The sequence below is a fragment of the Argiope bruennichi genome, chromosome X1 (genome assembly GCF_947563725.1).
Source record: "Argiope bruennichi chromosome X1, qqArgBrue1.1, whole genome shotgun sequence".
Taxonomy (NCBI): Eukaryota; Metazoa; Arthropoda; class Arachnida; order Araneae; family Araneidae; genus Argiope; species Argiope bruennichi.
Genome location: NC_079162.1, coordinates 82,835,167 through 82,851,422, shown reverse-complemented (window position 1 = coordinate 82,851,422; position 16,256 = coordinate 82,835,167). Strand labels below are relative to the sequence as shown.

General features: G+C 30.3%; 1 protein-coding gene across 8 annotated transcripts in view; it reads right to left on the bottom strand.

Moving 5' to 3' along the window:
* Positions 1-4,128: 4,128 nt before the first annotated feature.
* The window catches only part of LOC129958799 (uncharacterized), a 35,168-nt gene continuing 23,040 nt past the window's right edge, over positions 4,129-16,256 (bottom strand). Inside the window, exons 1-5 of one of the 8 annotated variants that reach the window (XM_056071483.1) lie at positions 10,536-10,577; positions 7,380-7,515; positions 6,946-7,139; positions 6,761-6,834; positions 5,679-6,467 (exon numbers count right to left, since the gene is read on the bottom strand). In XM_056071483.1, the coding sequence (XP_055927458.1) occupies positions 6,789-6,834; positions 6,946-7,139; positions 7,380-7,515; positions 10,536-10,546 (387 nt within the window). In that variant the 5' untranslated portion in view covers positions 10,547-10,577 and the 3' untranslated portion in view covers positions 5,679-6,467; positions 6,761-6,788. Of the gene's footprint in view, positions 6,835-6,945; positions 7,571-10,535; positions 10,584-16,256 lie in introns of those variants that run through there. The other 7 variants (XM_056071482.1, XM_056071479.1, XM_056071480.1 and 4 more) reach the window with 7 other exon arrangements.

The window sequence follows — 16,256 nt, the reverse complement described above, 5'->3', positions numbered from 1 at the left end:
AACAATTTTTTGTTGTTGTAATATTCAAAGGTTATTGCCAAAAAACAAAGAAACACACACACACACACACAAAAATGGAGAATAAGATTAAGAAAGTGAATAAGGCTTTTAAGTTGGTTGTTAATTAATAAGCTTATAAGTAATAAGAAAATGTAACAATTTTAATAAAAAAATATTACATTTTCTATTCCTATAAGAGAATTTTATCACATACAAACCAAAACCACTTTAACTGAATTTTCATTTCCTATTACTCAAAAAAAAAAAAAAAAAATTACAGTAAATTTTAGCTTACATTAAATAAGCTTTCCATACTTACAAAGGTTCTTGAACATTCATGAAAATTAGTTCTCCATTCCAATTTCAATGCAGAATTGATTACTTCAGCTGAATGTAAAATACTTAAAAGGAACTTTCCTAAAAGTTAAAAGCTTAAGAGAAAGCCAGAAAATATCTAGACAATCACTTAAACCCAACCATTGGGAATGCTATTCCTTTATTAAAAGACAAAATAAATAAAATGGGATTTTTAATAATGCAAGCAACAACATGAATACTTAACAATTTTTTCAACCTTTGAAAGCGCATAAAAAAAGAACACACTTCAATATCTAGAATTCACATCATAATCTTTTAATTTATATTACAGATTTAAATTCCATATACTTAACTAGGAAGTCTGGTTCTCCATTCTCACATCAATGCAACATTGATAATTCGCATTTGATTGTTACTGAAACTGAAATAAACAAGGAATTTCCCTAAAAGTTAAAGTTTAAGTGAAAGCCATAAAATATGCAGACAATCACTTAAACCCAATCATTGGGAATTTTATTAATTTAAAGTTTAAAATATTAATGGTGTACAGTCCAATTCCCATTTTTTTAATTACTTAAAGAAATGTAGTGAGCATACAATGCTGAAAATGTGTATTCAAAACAAAACTAGTATTTTAAAAATTTAAGCCTGCAGTGATTTGTACAAACATTAATGCTCTAAAAGCAACTATATCGAAATTTTCAGTCGTTGATAAATTGTTTAATTTTTGATACACATAGTAATTAATATAGAGACCACAATTAAAATAATCTATTTGTTTTACATGAAGTGGGAAAACAATCTGCCAGTGGCTATTTGAATTGAGCGAATATTTAATACCGTACACAAACGGTTTATTAAAGTTAAGGTGTCTTTATCTGGTTTATAACAAAGTGGATCAAAATATTCAAATATTTTATTTTTCACATCAGCTAGAATTAAAGTCCAATGGGAATTTAAATTTACAGGAATTATAAGAAAATCAAAATTTGGTACATCTCGAATCTAAGGAAATTGAAGAATGTTTTTTTTTTTAATTAAAAATCAAAAGAGAGTGTAAAGATTCAATAGCTTTGAAATTTGTGAATTTTCTAGTTAATACAAAATTAAATGCATCAATGACTGAGTCGTATATCCAACCTTTCTTAAAAGTTGACGATATTGAATCAAGATATTTTTCTTCTTTGACAGTAATATACGGATCTAAAGATTTTAACATATAAAATGAAATATCAATATTATTAATAGTTAATATTGTAGCAGCAGTATTTATGACATTAAACTTATTAAATCTATGAAACACATCAAGATTAACACATTCAGAATTTTTAACATTAAAGGATTTTTAATCTGCCTCTTGCTCAAAAAGATTATTAGGTTCATCAAAAAGTTCATTCAACTTTTGCCTCTTATTGCAATTTTCACGAGCCGAGCAGTTCCTTTTTTTTTTTTTTTTTTCTATGAGAAGTTTTAAAAAACTTAATCTGCGGATTAATTTTTTGATTAGGTGCAACATATAATTTAGGTGTAACAGAAGCCGGGTTACTTTTAAGATTCAAAACCCCATGCATACCAGCTACTAAATTATTCAAACAACTAACTACATTATTTAACATGATTTCTTTAATCTGTGGAATTTCTATTAATTTTAATATTTCCGAATGTTTTCTCACCGCATATTTTTTTACCAGTTGATTTTTTAAAATAAGTATGGGTACCAATAGTTTCAGATTCTAACCAAATTTTAAAACTTGTCCTAGAATTGAAAGAATAAGTTTTGTTGTTTTTAATGTCATGCACAACATTAAGATGCTTATTTAAATTCCATACAATAACATAAGCTTTATTACATTCTGTACAAAAATACGATTGATGCTTCTTGTTACTGGCACATTTTTTTTTGTATTCATTAAAATATTCGTTACTGCTATAAAATCTACCACACTCTAGACACAACTGGGGAGAATTTTCACACTTATCAGTTAAATGCTGATTATCTAAAGCTGTTTTGACTGGCACTAAACATAATGTGGGCTTTTTTACAATTTCTGCTTGAGAACTAACACTAACCTCCAAGAAATTATTATAAGTCCACCTCACTATTGTTGGCGCTCGACGGTAGAGTCGAAAACACCGAATTAGCAGGAAATGGGGAGGGCCATAAAAGCAAGCGGCAAATGAAGGTTTCCATAGTTGGCGCATTAGCGGGGGGATTTGTCTCGAGTATTCAGTTAAATTTTTTTGAGCTTCTATGATACGATATTTGTGAAAATAAAAAGTTGTGGCGAATGAAATAATACTACAGTTATATGGCCGAATCAATCATTTATCTTATGATTTAATTAATTAATTATCATGTGATTAAGTTATTTCAGCATCACTATAATGAATCAAGATAGCTGGTATTTGTATATACCGTTTCAGACTTAATATAGATTCTCAGGAGCTTAGTGAGAGGAGAGGATGAAGGGTGACACCGCTCCCCCTAGATTTGGCTTCAAATCGGTAATATTTGAAAGGAACTCGAACGTGATATTTTATTCTGCAATATCGATGACATTTGGATAAATACGATTACATTGTTAAGAGAAAACAGTAAAATACTCAAGTACTTCCATCCGAAAAGTAATTCAAGGGTTAAAAAAAATATGTGTTGCAACCTTATTGAAATAATTAAATCGAAAGAAAAATTTGTTGCTTCTCTAATTTTTAGTACATAAGTGTCGTTTCTATTGTCTTTAAACTATACAAATTTTCGATTTGTATAAGCTTAAATTGATTGCATCAAAATAAGAAAAATTGGACAAATTTTCGATTATTAAACGTCGGCTATAAAATAATACTAATATTAGCTTCGCTGATTCAATGCAAGTTACGAATGCAATGAAATGTTAATCCTGGAATTAACAGGAAAGATCACATAGTGTTCTTGAAACCTGTCATGGTATGGGAAATGCTTACTTATTATTTATTATCATGCCATTAAAAAAATTTCAGTACTATATCCCTCAGATTGTAAAAATTACTCGGGTATTTTTCAGTTTTCTTAAATTTTCCAGGCATTTAATTTACAGTGACATTTAGCTAATTAAATTAATTTTTCAATTGAATTTTTTTCTCTTTATCCTTTTAAAATCATGTCAATACATCGCCTATAGTTTGAATATATTTTGGTTTTTCGATGTATAAATTAAAACTTGTATTCACTTCTGAATTGTTTTTATTATTTAAATATATCCAATCACTGAATCCTTAATGATTTTAACACAATAACTTAAAAAGTGCTAATTTCATTCAAAAGTTCGAAAAATGCTTTACAAGCAGTTATCGAGTACAAATCTTCAGCAATGCAAAAATCAATTTTTGCAAAATTCCAAAGCTTTTTTTTCTACACTTTCAATCTTTCGATTTCCTTGATTCGTGAATGGGAATTAATTCAGAGTTGTTATAAATCTGCAAATTTGATATTAAGACAACAAACTAAAATTCACACATTCAGATTCATAGATAAAAAGTTATAAGAAAAATCTTTATTGCCTTATACAATAAAATTCAATATTATTTAATCAAGTTTTATATTAGCCAGATGAAATTTCATGTTATTACGCATTGGCTTTCAAACCAAATAATTTTTTCAGAGATATTTTTGCCTTAATTCTATCAAAAACAAAGAATTTTTAATTTGAATATTAACAATCTATAATATTGAAGCATCAAAAATATTTAAGCATCATAAGAACCGCCAACAGAGAAAGTAATATATTCTGAAAAACCAGGATACAAATCATGCAGAAAAAAAAAAAGCCGCAAAGCAGATGAATGTTCAATTGTATAAGAAAAAATGTTAAAAACATGTAAATTTAATGCTAATATGAAAAAACCAACATTAATGCAGGAGTTATGGTTTGAACATAAAAGGAAAAACTCTGAAGAATTTATGGAATTAATGACTAGTCGGATTCCTCACCGACAAGATTACTGAAGTGCTCAAAAAAATTGTGTTTTGAATATTATTTCAGTGCCGCTTTAGGTGGACTCGCTGTCATATTCGAAATCAGATTCGGCAGAGACATTTGCTTCTGAATCGTCTGAATCATCCCCTACAACGAAATTAATCTCATCGATAGTTTGTTCAACTATATTGTCAATCTCCCAATATTTCTTTTCAACCTTTTTAGCATGGTCACAAAAACTCTTCCATTCATTTTTTGTCACGTTTAAAAGTCCATTTATGGTCAGATCTCTTAGCGTTGTTATATTGAGCTCGCCATTCACATTTCTATTCCGCAATATCTTTTTATGGATGCCCATGCCATTTAAATCACAATGATATGGCGGAATTCTTAAGACATAATGACCATTTGCTTTTAAAATTTCATCCACACAAAACATCTTGGATGGAGGGGCGTGGGATACAATTAAATCATATAAGTCAGGCTTACACATATTAACATCAAATGGAATATTACGTTCTTCTAACCATTCTGATAAATTTTTCTTTGTGGAATATTTTGAAGGTACAGAATTTAACACTTTTGTGTGATAAGAAGCGTTGCCCATGCAAATCACACAATGTGGAGGAATATTAGGAAGAAGCTTTTCTTGCAGCCACTTGGAAAAGCTATCATAGTTCATTTGGCCATGATAATCGCCTTTGGCTGTTCCGGACTGAAAAATTAAGCTTGCTCCTTCTATAAAACTATCCTGGTTTCCTGCATGAACAACGATCAAGCGTTTCCCAGCAGTTTGTTTGGTGACAGCTCCAATCTTGTTGAGCTGCCAACACTTCCCAAATGACAAGTTGCTATCTATCCAAGTTTCATCTAAATAGACAATCACTCGTTTGCTATCCCTGTATTTTTTAATATCTCTTAAATACTTGTACTTCCATTGCACGATGTCGGGCCTTTTCATGACAATTTTCCTTTTATCTACAGATCGCTTCCATTTGAATCCAATTTTCTGTAGAACATGTCTTAGTGTTTTCACTTTCCAGGGAAAATTTATCTTCTCCTTAACAGCTGGCAGAAGAGTTCGTAAAGAAGGCACTTCATTTCTGGCATAAAATTCGCTGACAGTTTGTCTAATAACACAAAAGTCAAAATCATCCAAACTGGTAGAAGAACAAATTAATTTTCCGATGCGTCTTCGTTTCAAGGGAGACTTTACATCGCCAGTATTCTTTACTTCCCGCTTTATACGATTTACGGTTCTAGTCGAAACACCGTTCGCTTCGGCTGCCTTTTTGATCGGTTGACAAAGTTGGATATTTAATTGGTTTTGAGAACATTCATTTTCAAAATACCTCAAAACATTCCTAACTATTTTCCTTTCTTTGGAAACAATGCGATTCCCAGGCATTATGGCACTGATATTTCGATGGATTTAGATTAGAAATATAAGAAGTCGGGAAAGCAACAGTAAACGCAAGGCACTCGCAAAGCCAGTCGTAAACAAATAATGACGCTTTACGAAGGAAACTTCTTTCGCCAACGCAAGATTATAGCAACCTTGGCTCCTCTTGTTTCCAACCGGTTTTGAAGTGGACTCGTCTGAAGACGAACGCCAACAATCGTGAGGTGGACTATACATTTGCTTTTTGGCAAAGTTAAAACATCACAAACCTTTGGTTTACAGCGTTTTAAATGATTTGCAAAAGAGGATCTTGAGGAATAACATTTTAAGCATACCTCACATTCTTTAGGATAAGTACTCTTAACGCGTTCTACACATTTATATTTTCTTAAATGCTTTGAAAATGATGACTTGGACAAATAAGTTCTCCCACAATAATCGCAAGTCTTTGAATATAAGAAATTCTGGGCACTTCCTCCAGTGATATATATATTTTTTTAATTTAGAGCCAAAACTATATCTGTCCTATTTTCTTTACAATCATCTAGTAACACTGCAAATTTATTTGTTGTAGGAATACGGCCAATAAAATTTTCATAGATATTTTTGTCACATTTTGAAAAAATATTTTTACTTATCTTGGTGATTCTTGCCTTTCCGAGTTTGTTAGAAACACATGCTGGCCGACACTGGGCTGGGAAATGTGAGGAGGTTCTGGTTCACATTGGACTGGGGATGTACGAGCAGGTTCTGGTTCACAGTGGGTTGGCAGAGTGCATGCAACAACTGACTGACTGCAAGTTGAAAAAGAGGAAACAGCAGCAAGTACAATAGCTGGTAGAAATGGTGTAACAACAGGTACATAAAATGGAGGAGAGGACACAGCAACAGAATGGAATTGCAAGAACTGAACCATAGGCATATAGGAAACAATAGGTACAAGAAATTGAACATGACCAGCAAGAGGCACAGGCGGAGAGGGTGGAAGAGAACGAGAAGCGGTTGAGACTGCACAAGCTGAAACAGATGGCCGTGCTAAAGGCCAAGAAGCAGGATGTTTAGCCCAAGATGGTAAAAATGAAATTACCTTGAGGAAGACAATGCAGGAAACTCAGTTAAATCCAAAATGAATTGAGGAGCAATTGACTGACGTTTTTGACCCTGTAGAAATTATATAAGAAAAATGAATAACAAATCTTTTAAAACACTGTGGACATTAAAAATATCAATATAAATTGTATATAATCAGATAACAGATGCATTTATATATACCTTTTGAGAAGCTGATGGAAAAGAAGAAACATAGGAACTGGGTCAACAGAAGTTGGTAACTCGCTACAAGGCAAAGCAGAACCAGAATGCTGTGGCCATGATGACAAAAATGAAGGCTGATTACAGAAAGGCAATGGAGGAAACTCCAAAGGATCCAAAATATATTCCGGGGTGATCGACTGGCAATTTTTCCTCTACAAAAGTTAAACAAAAACCAAAATAAATACAAATACTTTTCTAACTTTCATCAGTACTTAAAATATATATATATTATCATAAATTGCATATAAACAATAATATTTGTGCAGGTTGAGGTTCGAACTCGCAACGTTAGGGTTCATAGCCGAGTAACAAAGCCACTAGACAAAAGTGTACACTCTTCTCCGGAAGTTGTTAACTGGCTTATAATGTCACCACCACATATTCATACATACCTTTCGAGATGCATTATCTGAAGAAACACATTTCTTTAAAAACCTACAGAAATAATTGGCCAAGCGAAGATCACCACTTTTATAAGGATGTAAACCATCCTTTCCCAGGAAACCAGACCAGGATGGCTTGTTAGAACTGCAAAAGATAAAAGCATCTTCAGTATGACAACTTTTCTAATGCTTTATTTACAGCTTCAGTCTTATGGTTTAAGATTTTTATATGTTGAACAGTTTTCCAGTAATCGTTTTTCAAAGTAGTTAAAATCTCTAGGAATGATACTGGAGAAAATAATTCTTGCCTTTGGATTGATTCGTAAAATCTCATTAGCCAGTGACCTATACTTTTAAATTATCATTTCTACACTATCAACTGATATGTTATTGGTGCCAACATAAATTAAAATCCAATAATAGTTTTTCTTTATTGTAGAAATTCTACTGGTTAACCTCTCAATAGTTGTTCCTCGGTAAAAAATAACATCCAAATCCTCAGATAAATGGGCTTTCAAGCGTTTAATCATCAAATCTCCAATCAAAAGAAGATTCATTGTGACAGTTAAGTATTCTAAACTGATTTCCTTATAACAAACGATTAAGAGCAATAAATATCTGAATAATATGCACAAAGATAAGCTAATCCAAGATCGAATAGAGCAAAGTCAATACAATACTGAGATATTTCCAAATTCTACTAGCTACCACATGAATGATGCACTTTCAATTACTGTAAGACAATAACTAACTAGTCACTAAAAAACATTTCTATACATATGTAATAAAGAAATTCATTTCTTAATTATATTTTACACAACTGAAAGTAAAATTTACTGCAAATAAATAAAATGACAAAAGCACTAGTAAAATTCCTCTCACTATTTAAACAATCAATGATAAATAAATATTTAAGGCTATGCAATTAAATTTAGATACATTTATTGTATGAAAAAACATGTCAAAAAACACTAATCAAACTCTTCATTTGCTCTTAACCCTAATTAGTACGTTTACTATTAACCCTAATTAGTACTATCTTAAAAACAATAGTTTTAAGTAAACGAAAAAAATTATAACAAATCTTCTTAAAGAGATTAAATAAGAAAATAATTAAATATAAGGCCTGTAAGAGTTTTCTTCAAAGTGAATCACTCGGTGACAATCGGTAATCCTTCTTTCCTCTTGAAACAAAGAATGAATACTAATGAAATGGCGCGCTCAGTAACAGAATGATTAACACGTTATGTTTACAATAACAAAATGCGAGTTCCTTTTAGTTCCTCGGTAGGTTGTCCTATTCCTGTTGACTTTACCTCAAAATTTTCGTCCCATCTCGCTACTTAGTAGCCTGAGCAAAGCGTATGAATCTGTTCTTCTGAAACGTCTGAATCAATTCCTCAGCGACAATAATATTATAATTTCCGAACAATTCGGTTTTCGAAAAAATCCGTCGACGAATCACCAGCTAATTCGTGTTACAGAATTGATTCACAGAGGCTTTGTGAAGTCCCAAACCACAGGTGCACTTTTTCTGGAAGTAGCCAAAGCCTTTGATAAAATTTGGCACGAAGGGCTTTTATTCAAGTGCATGCGACTTGGATTTTCGGCGCAATTTGTCAAAATTTTACGCTTGTACCTACTTTCTCGTAATTTTCGGGTACGAGTAAACGATGTAATTTCATCTCCCAGAACAATCCTGAGCGGATGTGCGCAAGGGAGTTTACTTTCTCCAACTCTTTTTAACATTTATGTTAACGATCTACTCAGAGCTAGTAATTGTCATTTAGCAATTTTTGCAGACGATACCGCCATTCTCACACAGCATAGGGATCCACACACAATCATAGCAAACATACAACAGTACATGACCGTTTTACAGTGCTGGCTCATCGGCTGGAAAATAAAGGTCAACCAAAATAAATGCGCGTGCCTCCTATTTTCTAAAAAATTGGTAATGCCTGATTTAGCCCAAATCCAAATTTTCAGCCAACCCGTCCCCTTCGTAAAAGAATATAAATACCTAGGGTTAGTTTTAGACGCAAAATTAAGCTTTAATAGTCATATTAAAGCAGCCCTTTCCAAAGCTACTAAAATGAGTATTAAACCCAACAACTTAATTTCTCCATGGAGCAAGCTATCGATTAGGCTCAAGCTTCTGCTCTACAAAGCTATTTTAAGACCAATTCTAGTGTACGGCTCCCAAATTTGGGGGCGACATCAGCCACCAACATCAAGAGGTTGCAAGTTTTTCAAAACAGACAACTGAGGAAAATCGTTAACGCACCCTGGTATGTCAGACGAAAAATAATACATAACAACCTCAAAATTGAACCTGTTTCGGAATTTATTAAAAGAACGTTAATCAAGTTCTTCGAAAAATTATCCCAGATTCGCAATGAGTTACTCAAAATACCAGCATATGATCCAACGTTACCCAGCTCTAGGAAAAGACTTAGAGCTGCAATTGATAATATTTATATAAATTTCCCAGCCGTAAAAAAGCTGAGAACTTCATAACTCTGGTGCCGATCTGGTGGCATAACTGTTTAGGTCTTAGATAGCTACGATGAGCTACACGCGAGAATAATTTTCTGGAAATTTTTTTAATTCAAGCAAATTAAATTCAGTCCCCATTGAGAAAGGTACGTGCAACGTAAATCCATTAAAATTTCTTTTTACCCCATAAATAATCCTTATATTATTTTCATTAATTAATTCTATCATTAATAATAAATTTAATACCAAATCTCATGACGTTAGAGCTTTACTGTGCTCATCTAAACTAGTTTCAATTAATTTTAACTTTTCCCTAAACTAAAAAATTAAAGTATCTATTCCAAATTATGATGTGCAGGAGCTCGTGACCACTTCGTCACATCGCGGAACTCCGAAACATCACGACGTTGCCGTTGTGCTGGCTACATCAGCGCCACCTGTTTTCTTGACCGTAAAACTAACGTTTGTGCATACCAACGATCATTGGTTGATGATCTGTCATTGATTGAACGATCCATTGTTTAGAAACCGGTTTGGTGAATACAGCCGTTAGATTGATATTGTCTAGTCAATTTCTAGGAAGTGATGGGTTACTAGAAATTGACACTTTCTAGAAATCGGCCAGACCATGTCAACCTAAATGAGTACAATCACAGCACAGCTTACAAAAATTTCATGATGGTTGATGTGAGCTTCCTTGTGATTGGACTCCGGAAGGTTGACATGAGAATGGTGATTCCTCCACTTGCTTCGTGTTTACACTTCCGAGATTCAATATGATAAACGTAGTTTTTGGCGCAAGTTTCAACTCTGTAAATAAATAAATCCTCTATCAGTATATTCTGTTTATTTTTTTAAAATCCCACTCTAAACTTTTGACTGAGTTTATAATGACCCTAGATATACTTTCTGAACAAGTGCTTATACATTCAGGATAATGGATGGGCATGAAAAGAATGTCTATCATTTTTATATTTATTGCATACATTTTATTTTCTTGTTTATTCATGATAGCAGATTCCTTATATTAAATGTGTATAAAATTATTGCTTTTTTATTCTAAAAATTAAACTTATTGCGCATGTATTATCTTTTTGTTAACTAATGATAGTTAACTAATGACCCCGCAATAGATTCTCTAGATATCTCTATAGTCGGAACTGAATTTACTTTCAGAGGCCGCAAAGAACGTTCTCTTACAAGATTCTATCTTCAGAAATGTTTGCCACTTTCATCAATCACTACATTTTCTTTAATAATCACTTTAATCGTGCAAACTTTATAGTTTCATTTACTCTCTTTCATACAGTCACACTGTGCAGCTAATATTAAACTACTACTACTAGTATCCAGATTTCCTTCTTTTGCTTTAAATTCTTTATTTTTTAAATTCACTTTTATGCTTATCTTTTTATTAAATTAACAAAACAAGTTGCATAATCAGCATAAAATATGTAGACTGAATTTTAAAAAAAGGGGTGGATGGGTGGGAAGAACTTTGAAAATATCAAAGTCTTATACATACTTCAGTGTAATAATGATGTAAGAAGCAATGAGAAACAAGATCAACTATCATTGCAATTCTTTGTTATGAAATATATGCAAAAAGATATACAAAAAAATTTATATACAAATTGTGTTTTTTTATTATGTATTTATTTTACATTTTAAAAACAACTCAATAACCTGAGCATGTATTTCCTCCCATGTTTCGATAGTTTTAAACTTTTGGACCAAGTGTCATTATAAAACTGTAATTGCAATGAACATTTTTTTTTTTTTATTCAATTCTAAATGGATATTCTCTCAATGCTTAGCAATGATAATCAAATGAGTGTATCTGTCATCTTCTTTGATTTATTTAATAAGTAATAATTTTTATTAATAATAATCATGTTTCAAGAAAAAGTTTGTAATTAGATATTTGTGTATCAACTGCATGCTAAAAATTAACCACCAAAGATCACCTTCTAATAAGTTATTTCATAAATAAAACTTGACTATATTTGCCAACTGCATGCAGGTACTATGCAAATACCGTATATTATATGTACAGTTTACTCAATAACTGGTAAGTAAATCAATATTATTATATAATATGCAGTTTTATGCTATAGTTATAATTTATTTCATCATAAAATTGTTTGGGACTTATTTAAAAAGACAGCGCATCTTATATTTTAATGAATAATTATGTCAATCAGAAAGATTGTTTATGAGACTTTCTAGAGATCGACCAGACCATGACTATAGACTATAACACATAATATAGGCCTATGTGTTATAATAAAAATGTGAATGCAAAACTTGAAAGATTTCATTTTGAAATTACTATTTTGTTAAACTTCAGTTCATGTTAACGTCTTTTGCTGCACAGGAAATTGCCCCTAAGAAGAAGTATGATGGAAGCGAACACATATATAATGTAAATTGCGAGTACCCATTTTTTAAAAGTGTATAAAGTAATACTCTGCGAATTGGATAAAAGCAAAGTAAGGTATATGATAATTTGCAACAGTTCCAAGAAGAAAGATTTATGGCAAATGTACAGTAAATATGACTATTTAACATATTTATCACATGTGTATAATAAATAAGATTATGGGGGTACTGGATCAGGGGTGGTCGTTCTCTGATTCATTTCTAAATTACGATCTGTGGTTGAGTGAATGAAGTCCGCCCCGTAAAAAGGGTTGTGACGTATGTGTAGCTAAGTCGTTCTCTTGGCCCTATATGGCGCTACTATGGAAACAAGAGGCGCTCCCACTCAGGCTTAAATCGGCTGTCTTCGAACAGCGGGCTTGTCCATGGCAAGTGCCATAAGAAACAACAACAACAAGATTGATCAATTTTTAACACTATTTTTCTTGCTGTATAATGTACACTGCATGATTTTTTATAAAAATATGTTGCAAAATTTTCTAAAATGAATAAAGTTCAAAGTAAGTTATTAGAAACTCAAAGTAAGCACAAGAGGAAACATCTAGTTTAGTGTTGCTTATTTTACATAAGTACATTTTAGAATCAGTATTATCAATCAACTATATTTGCTGAGTTATCTAAGAATCTTTAAAATAGCTCTGACTCAAACTTTTGATAAATCTATTCTGCTTTTACATTCATTTAAATAGTAATTATGTCTTAATTTTTAATAAATCCTAATTTTACTTTTCCATAACATTGCAAGACATAAAAAAACAGTATTTATCATTTTTCTTTTTATTTTAGCCCCCCCCCCTTTTTTTTAAAAAAAGATTTTGTGTGTATTATTTGCTCTTGCTTTATCAAGCATAATGCATGTAATCAGCTTATTTTCTAATGATTTTAATGAAAAATATTCTATTGTTAAGTTTTGATGTTCCATTCGCATTTACTTCAGCAGTATTTATGCACTTTCCCCCCTATAACTATTTATACGTATTGTGCAATATTTATAAAGAACAATATGTGTTTTTTCTTCAATCTTTCATAGTAAATTTACTATGCAAAACTTTTTTGAATTCAACAAAATATAATATGTAATCGTTACTTGATTTATAATAATTATATTAAAAAGTTGTGTACTGTCTTTAGATTTTGAGCCACATAATTAGCTTTCATGTTTTCTTTTATTATATCATTTTATTTGTGTTTTTCCAGGGATTGTACCTACATTTTCTAAATATATCATGTTCACTACAAAAATGAATACATGTATTTATGTTTAATACTTGTAAAATATCTTCAATAACTACTATGGATGTGATATGAGAGAACACTGTAATTGCGAATATTTACATAGAAAATTTCGAAAGCATATTTACATTGAGAAAACAAAATCTGAATTAATTACATTGGAGCGGAGTTGAGTTGCAATTGGTACGACGCTTACAATATTGTTCAACTTGGGAACACTGGATAAGAAATTGGAAGATTTGTTACAGAGACAAAAGAAAATCCAGCCAGATCTGTGGCAGACTAGATGATCTGTTCATCTGTGATAGCAGTTATTTACTTGCATCACAGTTGTGATAGATCTTCTTGAATGGATATGCCAGTAAATTATTCACATGCATCTTAGTGCTCTTGCTTATCTATACTGCTCTTGATTTTGAATTTAGACTGTTAATACTCCTCCCCCACAAATACCTTTTTTTTTTTAAATTTCAATTACTGACATTTTTATCTATATATTCTATTTTATTAACAAGAGAAGACTGAAATGCAATTATTTTATTTATTAGAAATTAATTCCAGAAATTTTAATTATGCACAATATTTTGGCAAAACTTGAAAATTTATTAGGTTCTGAGATTTGAAAATTTGTCTAATTTCCAACAATAGATTACATTGATGTCCTGAAGTTCAAACTGTTTTCATTGTTTTATAAATTCCCTGACACAGAAGAAAGGGGGGGGGGGATACTTTATAGGAGGGATTTTATTTATAAAGCTGTATTATTAATATATATGTTTCAAAGTTATTTTATTACTATGTGAAGAAAGTATTTCCTATAAGAAGAAAAGAAAAGTTTCAACATTTAAATACATAAATATTTTTTATCAAGTTTTTTAAATTTATAAAACAATTATATATCTTATATCTACATAACCTTTTGCTTTCTACAATTCTCCTTAAAAGAATAAAGTAAATTGTTGAAATATCAACAACTTTTTAAAGTTAGGAAGCTAGAAATTTCAGTTGAAAGTTTTTCCCTCAGCTAAGTGTTTCTTATTCATGTAGTTTCTCATCTTTTTGAATGACAATGATATAGATAAGTCTAAAATTTACTATAGACTGCCATACACAACTTCTTATATAATCCTTGGAGAAAAAAAAAAGGGTGAATGGAAAAAAATCCATTTGTATAAAATATTTTTGTTTCAGCAATTTTTAAAAAGCATTGACAATCATCGTTTTAACAAAAACAGAATTCCAAATATTCTGAATGTTATATTCTGAAAAAAGTTATTGTTTTCTTTGTCATAATAAAATTATTTCTAGAGTACTAATGTGAAAATACTATAACATCTGATTTAAGGAATACCACTGATACTTTTGAGAAATGGCTTTGATGTGATTTATTGAAATTATAGTATCTTTTATACAAGAAAAAAATTATACATTTATAATTTTATTAAAAATGATTTTAATACATAAGCTGTAACCTCAAAGAAGAGTTTTATTTCAATTAATTGGACCAATGATTCTGTTTAAAACTATACCAATATAGAATGGTTAAGGTTTTCTACAAGAAATTCACTTGAAAATATTATTTGTTTAAAATTTGCCCAGATCATTATCTGGATATTTGAAAAGGCCAGGTTAGTTTATTAGAGAAATTTATAATACAAATCTTTTTGCACATATACATATTGATTATTTATAAACTGAACATAAATATAGAAAATTTATATCAATATAGAATGTTTGTTTCAAGACAACTTAGATCATCAGCCAATTTAACTACAAACAAGAAATGACTTAAAATGAATTCCACAGTATTTTAAAAATTAGTCACTAAAAGAAAGAATTCTACAGAAAATTAATCACTAGAAGAAAGAACAGGATATCTATATAGAATACTATGAATTATTATAGTACAAATCCTTCATTTGAGCTGATAAAAAAATTAATTTTATTAATTTACAAATAGGAAATAATAATAAAAAAAAAAGTGCAAAGTTTATTTCTATTCTGATTTAATACTACAAGCAGTATTCTACACAAATCATAATTACTGTGATGTTATTTTCAAATATATATATATATATATGTAGTAATTTTCTTTTTTGATAATTGTTCAAATAATTATTTAGCAAGATAACTTATAAAAGAATTATTTTTAATACAACTGACATATTTCAGTAACTTTCATAATAATAAAATATTATTATATAAAAAAATAAAAATAAATATAATATTCAGAAATAATTTCTTCTATCAGAAAATCATTGTTAAGAAAATTTTCAAAATACTGAGGAAAAAAAAATAAACACTCAATATATGAATACACTATCAACTGAATTTTATGAAAAAAGATCCTTTAAAAAAAAATCAGTCTAATTATAATTATGTCCTATAGTGCACATATTAACTTCATTATGAAGCAAAATTGAAGAGTAATAAATCTGTTAAACAGTGCAGGATGTTTATGTAAATTTTAGTTAATTCTTTTAATGATTGGTATGAAACAGGAACTACTATTTCTATTTTCTACTGGCCAATGTTTATTTCATGAGAATTTTGAATATTTAGAAGATACAGCGATTATTTTCTCCTTTTGTTCACTGAATTTTTTTCTGTTTTAATAATTTTAAAATTAAAAATCATTTAAAAATTATTGAAAACAAATATTTAATATTTCTTTTTGTTAGCATTAATTAAAATTATTTATTGATTGTAAAT